The sequence below is a fragment of the Megalobrama amblycephala genome, linkage group LG7 (assembly GCF_018812025.1).
Source record: "Megalobrama amblycephala isolate DHTTF-2021 linkage group LG7, ASM1881202v1, whole genome shotgun sequence".
Classification (NCBI taxonomy): Eukaryota; Metazoa; Chordata; class Actinopteri; order Cypriniformes; family Xenocyprididae; genus Megalobrama; species Megalobrama amblycephala.
The window spans coordinates 17373596-17386131 of NC_063050.1; the positions used below are offsets into that span (position 1 = coordinate 17373596).

Below are 12536 nucleotides of genomic sequence, written 5' to 3' on the forward strand. Positions count from 1 at the left end.
TATATATATATATATATATAAAATTTCTTTTAATTTTTTTTCCTTCCAAAGTACCAAAGTGTACTTTTTTTTTTTTGAATCCTCATACCATTTGTTTTCGATTTAATAATTAACTTATTTATTATATTTGGGCGACAAAAATCGCTTTAGAACACAGGGTGGATGTTATTTCCATCCATAGTCCCGCCCACTCATGAATATGGAAGCGTCGCAAGTGTTTGGCCACGCCCCTCCTCCGTGAACGCGCTGTATAGATGGAGCGTTCTCTCAGCCGCATTCGCAGCTTTTCCTCTCCAGCCCGTGGGCATTGTTGTAAAAACAGAAGGACAATACAAGAATAGAGTGGAGGATAATAGAGCCTCTAAAGGGGCATCAGGGAATCTGTCCTCTATTGGATCTGAGCGGCTCTGTCCTCGTGCATGAGGCACTATATGAGAGCCGTGTGTCGGCTGAACTTCTAGTTTCACAGCGAACAGACAGACAGAGGAGGCATGATTCTGAGACGGAGTCCAAGTTTTGCGGTGCTGTCCGTTCATGTGCTTTTGCGGTGCCTGTGGATGCGGGTACGTGCGGTTTGGCTTTTCATATGTGACATGATGCTTTCAGAACATTTACACTGCTGTAGATTTGAAACCAAGATGTCCTGTAGTTCTCATTTAAATTCGCAGTTTTTTTCTTGGATCTCACAAGTTTTTTTATAAACTTTTTTTGGCAAATCTTGATTCTTTATGCACATAACAACATGCTTGGACAAGATTTTGGCACTTGAGATAGATAGATAGATAGATAGATAGATAGATAGATAGATAGATAGATAGATATTTGACACTAATATTAACCATTTTCCGTGTTTTTTGTTCCAGGTATGTGAGGCATCGGGGCATTTTGAGATGCAGGTTTTGTCCATGCAGAACGTGAACGGGGAGCTGCAGAGCGGCGCGTGCTGTGACGGCGCGCGCGCCGCGGCGGACCGCACATGCACGGCGGATGAGTGCGATACGTTTTTTCGCGTGTGTTTGAAGGAGTATCAGTCGCGGGTGTCTTCGGGAGGCCCGTGCAGTTACGGAAGCGGATCTACTCCCGTTATCGGTGGGAATACTTTTTCTGTCAAGCCTTTCGACGACACGAACGATAAATCCCGGATTGTGCTACCCTTCAGTTTCGCGTGGCCGGTGAGTTGAAAAGGTTGTTTTGTTATCAAAGACGTTGGGAAATCATAATCTGATTAAACAAGTCGGCTAAACGTAGGATTACGGGAGACCGGGGCTAGTTGTCACACTCTTTAGGCTACTGCAGTAAATATTTCTCACGGTGGGATTATGTGTGGAAGTCAGTTTGTGTATTGACTATTTGGTGCCATTGAACATCCACACTGTAATTGACCATGAAAAAAGTTCAGTTTTTGTGACAACATGCCCCCATAGAGTGTAATTAAACTCTCTGTGACAACTTGCCCCGGTCTCCTCTACGCTATAGCTACCATTTCCATGAGACATGTTTGTAAACATTTCCCAGGATTCTGATTACAAGTTGTTGTTTTGTGAACGCCGGTTCTGGCTCCGTTCACGTGCTCTGTGCCATGGCATTCCTGTATGATGACTCTCAGGTTGGATAGGGGTCGGGTTACCCCACCCTGGCTCCTCCAGTATCCTCTCAAAACTGCAGGACAATGCGTTATAAAACACCTGAGTTTATCTCCAGCACCTACTGATGGACATTCAGAGGCTGTTTTACACACAATGGCCACAGGAAACTGCTTTAGATATCCAGTCAAGGCCACCATTGATCATTTAAGGAGGGTTATCTTGCTTATCTCTGTCTTTCTCAGTGAAACCTAGTGAGCTGCCTACCTAGACTGCATTTTTGGGTATCATAGGTGCCCTCCTTGTCCAAAACGTGCCTATAATGCTGGTAAATTAATGCAGTCTAGGTTGGTTCACTATAGGTTTTGAGAACCTTCAAAGCATGCATTCACATATAAGCTTTATATATGGCCAATTCTGATATGGATAACTAGGGCAGAGTGGACTAAATGCTATATACAGAAATAAAAAAAATGATAGCATGTCATAGCAAATGATTAAATCAACACCTATTTTACAAAATATTTACTTGAAATTCACACGAGAACATGGTTATTGGCTCATGCTGATCATTTTAAAACCACCCAAGCTGATTTATTAGTCTATGAATACTTTTTGCTTGTGATTGACCAAAATACTGTACATTATTTGGCCATTTTGAGTGGCTGATACCCATGCTTGATTGACAGAAGTGTTAGTTCCTCAGTGCTTTATTGTCAGTGCCAAAATCTTTTGACAACCTTGTCAATGAATAATATAAATTTTTTTGGGGTGAGTTTAAGTAAAGATTGTGCAAAATAAGTGTTCATTTCAGCAATTTTGTGCACGTCACATTTGACCAGTGACCAGAGACCACCTTCCTCTGTAGTCTAGACATTACTGAAAAATAGAATTACATAATCAACTAACTATCTAAAGTATAAATCTCTATATTTTACAAATTTATTTTTATCAAAGTTAAATGATTCCTTTTCAAATTATTTATTTCTAAATATTTTAGATTCAAGAAGTTCCTATCTAAAGTGTAAATCTATTTATTTTACTGTTTTATTTTTTTTTTCAAATTGATTCATTTTCAAAATATTTATTGTATTATTTTAGTAAAACATATGTAAAATAAATATATTTAATTGCATAAATTGTTAAAATTAAATATTAAATAGTGTGATGTCATATAGACCTATGCCACACTCTTAAAAATGCCGGGTTAAAAATAATCCAAGTTGGGTTAAATATAGACAAACCCAGCGATTGGGTTGTTTTAACCCAGCGGTTGGGTTAAATGTTTGACCAAACCGGCTGGGTAGTTTTATTTAACTCAAATATTGTTTAAAAAATACTATATTGCTTGCTCAAAATGAACTCAAAATAGGTTGGAAATTAACATTTATTAATATGTTTAATACATGAACATTTATTAGTAAGTTTAATAAATAGTAATTAAATAAAAATAATTTACTAAATTGCTTATTAATGAATATTCACCTTTTGATTATTGTTGTCTCTAGTAATTATGTGTCTGATTCTTAATTTCCAACCAATATTGGGTTCATTTTAAGCCAGCCTTATAGTCATTTTTAATCAATAGTTGAGTTAAATAAAACTACATATCAGGTTAGTCAAGTTTTTAACCCAGCATTTTTTAGAGTGCATCTTTATATCGGGCACCTGCTATATCAGCCATCAAAAAAATCTATGTCGGTCAAAGACGCTGCCATGCAGCCCCTGAAAATCTCTTATCAGAGGACCGCTACTTTTTTTAGAACGTCGCCCAAGGCTGATCTGATTCTGGCGTCCATTTTTCTCCATTCTGAATCTGAATGGTGGAATTGTTTTTGCTGAAGCCCATGTTTACTTTCACAACTCATAAGACCGAGCCGTCAATACGAGGTCAAAGCGAGTCAGTCTGATAGTCCAATTAGGGCCAGTTTCCGTGGCAGCCGCGCTCAAACATCTCACCCCCTGCCCACGTCGATCAGAGCGGTCTAGACCTGCCTCACAGCCGCTCTGAATGGACATTAATTAGACATTGTCATCTTGCATGCTTTCTTTTCCATCACAAGTCTACCTAGCAATTGAACTGGATGCTGGATTGTGGGACGGCGGTTCAACAAAGCAGGTTTACAAAGAAACACAGGGGGTCTTTGCATGAGTGTGTGTGTTCTGATCTATCTGTTGTTCGTTTTTGCATCATCAGCAGTAGTCGGATGAAAATGCAGGCTGTGTGTATGGATGTTTAGGAGGATGTCTTGGTAACCAGCGTCCTGCTGTTAATGAACTTGGAGACGCTGAAGACTAGAGAGTTTCTAGAGCGGTTGTCCTTAAATATTTCATACTTCACTCTTGTCTTTAATTGTTCCATAAATAACTTCTTGAAGAACCATTTTCACTGTATAGAGTTGCTGAGTTGCTCTTCGGTCCTTTGGAAATTAAAAAAAGGTTCTTTTATTACATTTTATAGGTTTTCGGATCCATTTATTGATCTCTCAGTCATAATAACATCCTGTTTATTTATGTGAAATTAAATATGGCGACTCCTGTAGGTCTTTAGTTTGTAAAACTCTTTTGTGATCCTTTTTAAAAGTTCAAAGTGGGTCATTCCGTGTCAAATCAACCAAATTTCGGAAACATTTCCAACTCAATTTTTTTTATTTTGTTAATATTTTTTCTGTCTACAAAGACAAACATAAATAGTGATGAAAGTCAAAATATTCAATGTCATGGATGTAATCCACTATTTTGTAGAGGGGGCTCAAAATGACAATTTTCACCTGAGATTCGGAGCCAGATTAGAGGGGTGTAAAATGACTTTAGAAAGATGGCAGCATCATTATTTTATTTTTACACAGAGATTGGTAGGTCTATTAGTAAAATCTGTTGACTTTAGCAATATTTGTTGCATTATATACCAATAATGACAGTTCAAAAATGGCAAAAAAGCACTTCTTGTGTTTTTTGCCTCAAGTTTGCATGCCTGTAACTCAAGAAGTATGAAACATATCTTAATATCCTTTTAGATTCTGGTTCTTAACAAACTTTCCTTTTAGTATCTTCATTTTAAAGACCCTCAGTGGTTCAATCCCAGAGATATGGGGATCTCAATGTGGCTCCATGAGTAAATTGGTAAATTTTACACATTTTCAGTGGTCGAAAACCAAATGTGGGTCACTTTGCATATAGCTGATACTTTTTTCTTTTACAGAGGAATATCTGAAGAACAAATAATGTTGAAACTAGAAATGTATCTTGTGTTTTTCTATCAACACAATTGCATAGACCATGCTTCTCTGAGTGCCAAAAAATTCTTTTTCCAAAGTTAAACTCTAAAAGTATATTCAAGATATCTTAATATCCCTCTAGATTCTCCAATAAACCATAACAGGGTAAATACATATACAGTGAGATATAAATATTGAATATGTTCAAACAAGCATCTGTCAGTGTGTGAAGTGAGTGCTGTCTGAGAGGTTCTTCATGTCTTTCTCAAACGGTCTCCAGTTCAAATCACTAAGGTGTCATTTGCAGATGAATCCTGTTGCTCTTCTGTGTCTTTCTGTGTGAGTTTGAACTTTGAATGGCCTGCGTGCAGCTCCAGCCCAAGCTACACACACATACTCGTCTGAATTTACCTTCATTTGTGTATGTGTGTGTGTGCGTGGATGGATGGATTAAAGTTCATAAAGGCCCATAGATCCCTCAGACTGCAGAGGCAGGAAGAGTCGGCATTGTTAGTGTGCGTGACGTGAGGTCATCTCACTGACCGAGTGAATGTTTCTGCTCTCTCTTCTCAGAATCAGACTCGTATTCTGAGAATCTTTCATGTTTTTTCCTCAAACATCATCTAACATCTTGTTGAGGATTTTCTCACGCATTCTTTCTCTCTCCTGTCTGTCCTGTTACTTATCTTCGGTCGAGATAGTGAAAGTGATGTCTGCTGATAAAGCAAAGAGTGATCAATCATTACAGTGTTTGTGCGGCAGTGCTGTATTAATGTTCCTAAAACATTCTGGAAAGGTTTGTTATAAACCCTTAACCCTGTGTATGTGAACAGCTTGAACGTATTGTTTCATAGATAGTTTCAGTTTTATTAATATAATCTCTCGATCAAAAGTTTGGGATCAGTAAGTTTATTTTTTAAAGAAATTAATACTTTTATTGAGCAAGGACACATTAAATTGATCAAAAATGATGATGTTTACAAAAGATGTTAACAGCAAATGCTGTTCTTTTGAATATTTTTCATCAAAGAATGCTGAAAAAAAGTATCAGTTTCCACAAAAATATTAAGCATCACAACTGTTTTCAACATTGATAATAATCATAAATGTTTTTTTTTGAGCATCAAATCATCATATTGGAATGATTTCTGAACGATCATGTGACACTGAAGACTGGAGTAATGATGCTGAAACTTCAAAATATGTTGCTGGAATTTTTTTAAATAAACCAGTTATTTTAATTGTCAAAATATTTCACAGTTTTACTGTATTTTCGATCAAATAAATGAGTAGAAGAGACTTCTTTCAAAAACAATAAAAGATCTTACCAACCTCAAACTTTTGAAAGTTAGTGTAACTGTTTTGGGTTTTATATTTTTAAATGTTAATTTTTTTTTTTACTTTTTAAAAGTGTTAAACTTTTAAGTCCTAGATTCAAGTTTAAAATCTCCCATAGACTTAAATTGATAGAATATTCTGAAATCTAACGGACAGTGATGGTGTCATCGTGTTATTTGCATATTGAGTTGTGATTGGTTTTGCCTTTACTGCATATATTTAATCACTTAGCTTTATCATCTAATCATTTTCAACTCATACTTAAATTCACAAGTGTTTCTGTCAGTTTTGTCTAAACCTCACCCATTTTAGTCAACTAGACAACCTAGCTTAAATCAACAGAATTAAGTGTAATATCATCAAATGTGAGATTTACTGACACTGAAGACCAGCAGGTTGTCCTTATTGTATTCCACTGGATCATTGTGAATTAAGGTGATTCTTGGGAGTGTGGTGTGTATTGATGTTTTCATATGTCTTTTTTTCTTTCTTTCAGAGGTCATATACGTTGATTGTGGAGGCTTTGGATTTCAATAATGACTCGAGCACTGGCAGTAAGTATCTCTCTCTCACACACACACACACATACATACATACACACTTTGTTCTGTATGTTTGAAGAGAGTACAGTCAGAAAGTGTGTAAAAGCAGCATGCTATTTGTGTGTATTTGTGTGCATTTCTCTGTGTGTGTGTGTGTGTGTGTGTGTGTGTTGTGGATGGCTGGCAAACACATCCTGTTACTAAACCGCTGCCTGCACCTGCTTGCATTCATCAGTCTTTTAAACACATTTTTATATGCATGAGACTACTCACACACACACAGCAGTGAGAAAGTAGGAAATTTGGGTCATTACTTGCAATAGTTTGTGTAGAAACGAAGATATGTGTGTTCATTATTTATTTCATTCAGATCTAAGTGAACGATGCCTGTGCCAAATATGAACACGAGTGCAAATATTGACTTGTATTTAACACCAACATGTCAAGTAGCCTTTAGCATGGGTCCAGCTTCTGTAGTGCATCGTTCATTAACACACACACACACACACACACACACACACACACACACACACACACACACACACACACACAGTAAATGAAACAGCAGTAAACATAAACAATCAAATGACTATTTTAGCTGCTATTTAACTAAGTTTTTAAGGTGTAGAACTCTATACTATATACTTATACTAATTGTGCAGTATATTGTAAACTGTGCATAATTAATAAACTGGGCATAATATTTGCTGTAATATTCCTTTTTAAATCTTTTTATATATGTAAATATTTACCATGACAGTTTTCCCTCTTGCACTATGGTGCGATGTTTCCAGCGTCATGCGTGAGTGTGAACGTCCGTCTCGCTCTCAGGTAAACAGCGAGGAGAGGTAACAGTGAGATCTCAGGTTTGGCAGCCTGACACTGATGTCTTTCCTCCTCTATTTCTGAAGGACAGGTTTGGGTCAGGACAGTTAGTTCTCCTAAACCACGAGCCACACACACTTCACACGCTCCTCTCACAATTTATAGCCCTTCGGCCAAATACCTCACTGCTGTGCTGGATACTGGCCTGCCCTGAAAAAATTACTACGGTATTTTTCTGCACATAAGAACAATAGTAAACAAAGAACATAGTACACTGCACTTAAAGGGACAGTTCACCCCAAAAATTAAATATCTGTCATCATTTACTCATCCTCATGGTGTTCAAACTGCAACTTTAAATTATGCCTGGTTGAGTTGAGTTAGTATGTTGAAACTCGCGGTTATGTTAAGGGGTGTGACATTTCCCAAACACGCTCAAAGTGGTTGACCAATCACAACACACTGATCCAGCCAACCAATCAGAGCACATTATGCTTTTCAGAAGGAGGGGCTTCATAGCGACAGGAACTAAACAGAGCGTTACTGACAGACTGGAAAAAGAGGTGCTGCAACAATGTCACGATATGTGAATAATAATGTGCTTTTTGAACATACAAGCATGAAAATCTATTCTAGTAGAGCCTTTTTTTACAAGACTTTGTAAAAGGACATAATAGGTCCTCTTTAAACAGAATCTCCAAGCTGCTTTTCCATATAACAAAATTAGATGATGTATACAATCAAGCTCCAAAGAGGCTAAAAGGATTAAATTTAGGTATATTTCCTCTTCAAAAGACTTGGAATAGAGAGTACAAATCATATAAGGGAACATTTATGATTCTTTAATTATGCTTTTTGTCATTTTGGGGTCTATAAATCATGTACTTTTGTTGTATATAATAGACATTCAGCCTAAAATCTCCTTTTGTGTTTCATGGGGTCATATCCTATCAGAAACCTTTCACCTTAAAGCCAGTACACAAATCTGCTTGTTGCGAACAGACTGTGTGTGTGTGTCAGAGAGTTGTGTAAGCTAGTGGCATACTTTCATAGTCACGCCGAACACAAGCGTAATTAAACTACAGCTGCACCCTAAAGTGTCCAGTTCTCCCTGTTTCTCTCTCCTCTAGGCATTAATGGACAAGTAATAGAGAAAGCGGTCCAGTCGGGCATGATCAACCCAAACCGTCAGTGGCAGCTCCTGAAGCACAACGGCCCCGTGGCTCAGTTCCAGTACCAGATTCGGGTGACCTGCGACGAGCATTACTTTGGCTTCGGCTGCAACAAGTTCTGTCGGCCCAGAGATGACTTTTTCGGCCACTATACCTGCGATCACAATGGCAACAAGACCTGCTTGGAGGGATGGGCTGGCCCAGAATGCAACACTGGTAAGGGGCGGGGCCTTGATGGTGGCCGTTGGACACACTTTCATTGCTGTTGTGCATGGAAAAAAGTCTCTTATGCTCACCAAGTCCAAAAATACAGTAATATTTTGAAATATTTAATGTTTTCCATTTGAAAATATTGTAAAATGTAATTTATTCCTGTGATCTGTATTTTCAGCATCATTACTCCAGTCAGAAATCATTCTAATATGACGATTTGATGCTCAAGAAACATTTCTGATTATTATCAATATTGAAATCAGTTTTTGCTGCTTCATATTTTTATGGAAACTGTGATACATTTTTTAGGATTTTTTGATGAATAGAAAGTTTAGCATTTATTTGAAATAAAAACATTTTGTAAATTACTTCACTTTTACTAAAATTTCCAAACCTGAAATACTTAAATACAAATTAATACATTTTTTTAAAAGTAATGAACACTTATGTACTGAATATAATTTTTATAAATTTTTTAACATGCATTGTAATAGTTTTATAAACTTTCTAATCGTTGCAAATTCTATTTTTTTATTTTTTAAGAAAAATCACAAAACACTGGAAAAGTTAGGGAAATTCATGGTTTAAAAAGTGTGGGAACTGGATTCAGGCTTGGCCAGACTGGACTTATAATGGCTCTGTATCATTGACCTCATAGGGATGTTGTTATTTGAGATTGTCACTATCACAACAAAGCTTTGGCTCTCTCTCTTTTACACACACACACACACACACACACAGCATCCCGTCTGACAGCCAGTGTGTGTTGGTGTTTGATACGATGTGGGTTTGCAACAGTATTAGGCTGGATTTTATCTCTGTAATAGTGTTTATTCCCTCATTCATTCCCGCATGAAGAAACATGAGTGGAGGGCAGGAGAAATGACATCATGTTGGCAGAGTGTGTGATGATGTTCCGAGCGGCCGAAAGGCGTGATGAGAGAGAACTGCTGAGATCACACAGATGGAGCTGATAGCAGTAACCATATTCCTCTTTCTCTCTTGTTTTCTTAGCGATCTGTAAGCAGGGCTGTAGCATTGAGCATGGCTCCTGTAAAGTGCCTGGAGACTGCAGGTAACATATAGCATTTATTTATACAGTTTTAATCTTTTAATGACTTTGTTCCAAAACCAGGTGAGCTGACTCTTCTGTCCAAATATACTGTCCAAGGGCAGCATGCTAAATAAAAGCTTAGAGCCTCATAAGTAGACCCAACCAAACAAGGCCTACTCATTAGTAGGGATGTTGCCGAAGCCGAATGCCTCATTCGAAAAGGCACAGATGATGAATAACGCATTATACGGAACCCCTAAAGGGACATAATCATGGGGAAAATTTGAGATGGGAGAAAAAAATAAATTCCAATGGACTAGTTGCACGCCATGTTGGATTTTCAATGAGCGAGTGTACGCATAAACACTTCCGGTTTCACTTTATGCCAGAGAAAGCCGAAAATGATCTCTTATAATTGTTTATAGAATCTGTTATATCACTTAAAATACAACTAAGATGATATATAGTACAATCACAAGACCCAATGGCATACTGTGTTTCTTGACAAAAAGTGTCTTACAAAAACTAAATCAATACATTGTTTTATATGAAGGAGTAGGCAGCATAATTTTTACATAATTCTGAAGCAAAAACTCTAGTCTACAACCTCCAATACCCAGAAGTCTTGTGAACACAGATTTAATATACTTTTTTTGGCCTTATTTCAGTGACTTAAGTTTTTTGTTTTTTCAATAACCACGCATAAACATTATTCCTTCAAAAATACAAACATGTACATACATGTTCCTCACATATTATTGTAGCCTAGTTTGTGTTGAATACAGTGTAATGACACTTTTGTCATTAATATGTTTATGAACAACTGAAAAAAGCACAAATGTCAGGGCATGTCAAAACTTCTCCAAGCCCCAAATCAGCCTCAGACTCCAGAGGGTTAAATGCATGCATGCATGGGTTAGATTAATGATCTCATGGTGCATATGCAAATACAATGACAATAATGCCTGTAAATATACAACTACGATTAGAGTTGTCTGCATAAAATGCCTTGTGAACATTTACAAGTTTGCCCTGTGATTAAATTTATCTCCATAAATACTATTTTCTCAATTCTGCGCATATATTTTCACTTACCTACATCAATAGCTCCATCAATACCATCATATTTTACGATTACTTTGCATCAATTATCTTTTTAGATAAAAACAAGGGCTGTGAAAAGATTGCGATTAATTTACATTTTTAATAAAGAGATCCCTGTGGATCACCGCTGAGCCTGAGCCGCATAATCATCAGGAGAAAGATTGAAAATCAAAGATTGCGTATCTCCGCGTATCTCATTGAATTACCACACAGAGGTAACGTTACACAATAATATAACAAGGATGTTTTCTTTCATCTCTGATAGACCACCATCTTCTCTTTAATAAAAATAATCTGTTATATCTAGCCAAGTTTCATATTTAAGTTTCTTCTTGCACCAAATGCTAAGACTGGAAGGGCATGAGCGAAAGTAACCATGCGCACAGTCGCAGCGCTGCAGCTCACCGGCGCCATCTTGTGCACCTAGTCCATGCTTTTGCGTTCTCTCGCAGAAGTTTCTTAGGGGAACGCGTGTTTGCGAGCGAATGCCAAAGCATCGAAATATAATTTCTGAAATCCTGTCTAGGTCGGCAGCTCACAAGGAATTGCAACAGAGCCACATTATACGTCAGTGACTTCCATGTTACAAAAAGTGTGTCTTATATTCAGAGGTAATGTTCTGCCCTTCACAGGTGTCTGTACGGCTGGCAGGGCGAGTATTGTGACCAGTGTATTCCTCATCCTGGTTGTGTGCACGGCACATGCGGCGAACCCTGGCAATGCCTGTGTGACACCAACTGGGGAGGGCAGCTCTGTGACAAAGGTATTCTATTCCGTTCTGTTCTGTTCCGTTCCATTCTATTCTATTCTGTTCCGTTCGGTTCCATTTTGTTCCATTCCATACCATGCCATACCTTTACATTCCATGCCATGCTATTCAGCTTGGCTTATTTGTTGTTTTATCTGATTTAGACTTGAACACCTGTGGCACACGGCAGCCCTGTCTCAATGGCGGCACCTGCAGTAACACCGGACCAGACAAATACCACTGTGCCTGTCCTGATGGATACTCTGGACAGAACTGTGAGAGAGGTGGGTCACATACAGACAGACACACCTCACATGAGTGATGTCCACTGCAAACATCAGGGAGGAGGACTGGAAGTGGCACCTGATTGAACTTTGTGACATGAGCTCAGCTTCCTTCATTTAGATAATTATGAAACACAAAAGCCTGAAGATACATCATGATTTCTCCATATTTACTCTACAGTTTAAATGTTTGGGGTCGGTACGATTTTTAAATGTCTTTGAAAGAAGTCTCTTCTGCTCACCAAGGCTGCATTTATTTGATTAAAAACACTGTAAAAACAGTAATATTGTGAAATATTATTGCAATTTAAAATAACTTTTTTCTAGCTGATTATATTTTAAAATGTAATTTATTCCTGTGATAAACGTTGAATTTTTTAGCATCATTACTCCAGTCTTCAGTGTCACATGATCCATTCTAATATGATGATTTCATACTCAAGAAACATTTCTGA

The 12536-nt window shown here is 37.6% G+C and overlaps 1 protein-coding gene across 3 annotated transcripts in view; it reads left to right on the forward strand.

The window, feature by feature from the left end:
* The first annotated feature begins 219 nt into the window (after nt 1-219).
* The window catches only part of jag1a (jagged canonical Notch ligand 1a), a 31761-nt gene continuing 19444 nt past the window's right edge, over nt 220-12536 (forward strand). For all 3 annotated transcript variants that reach the window (XM_048196226.1, XM_048196227.1, XM_048196228.1), the window contains exons 1-7: nt 220-563; nt 864-1172; nt 6636-6693; nt 8637-8894; nt 9906-9966; nt 11682-11812; nt 11962-12081. In XM_048196226.1, the coding sequence (XP_048052183.1) occupies nt 492-563; nt 864-1172; nt 6636-6693; nt 8637-8894; nt 9906-9966; nt 11682-11812; nt 11962-12081 (1009 nt within the window). In that variant the 5' untranslated portion in view covers nt 220-491. The remainder of the gene's footprint in view (nt 564-863; nt 1173-6635; nt 6694-8636; nt 8895-9905; nt 9967-11681; nt 11813-11961; nt 12082-12536) is intronic.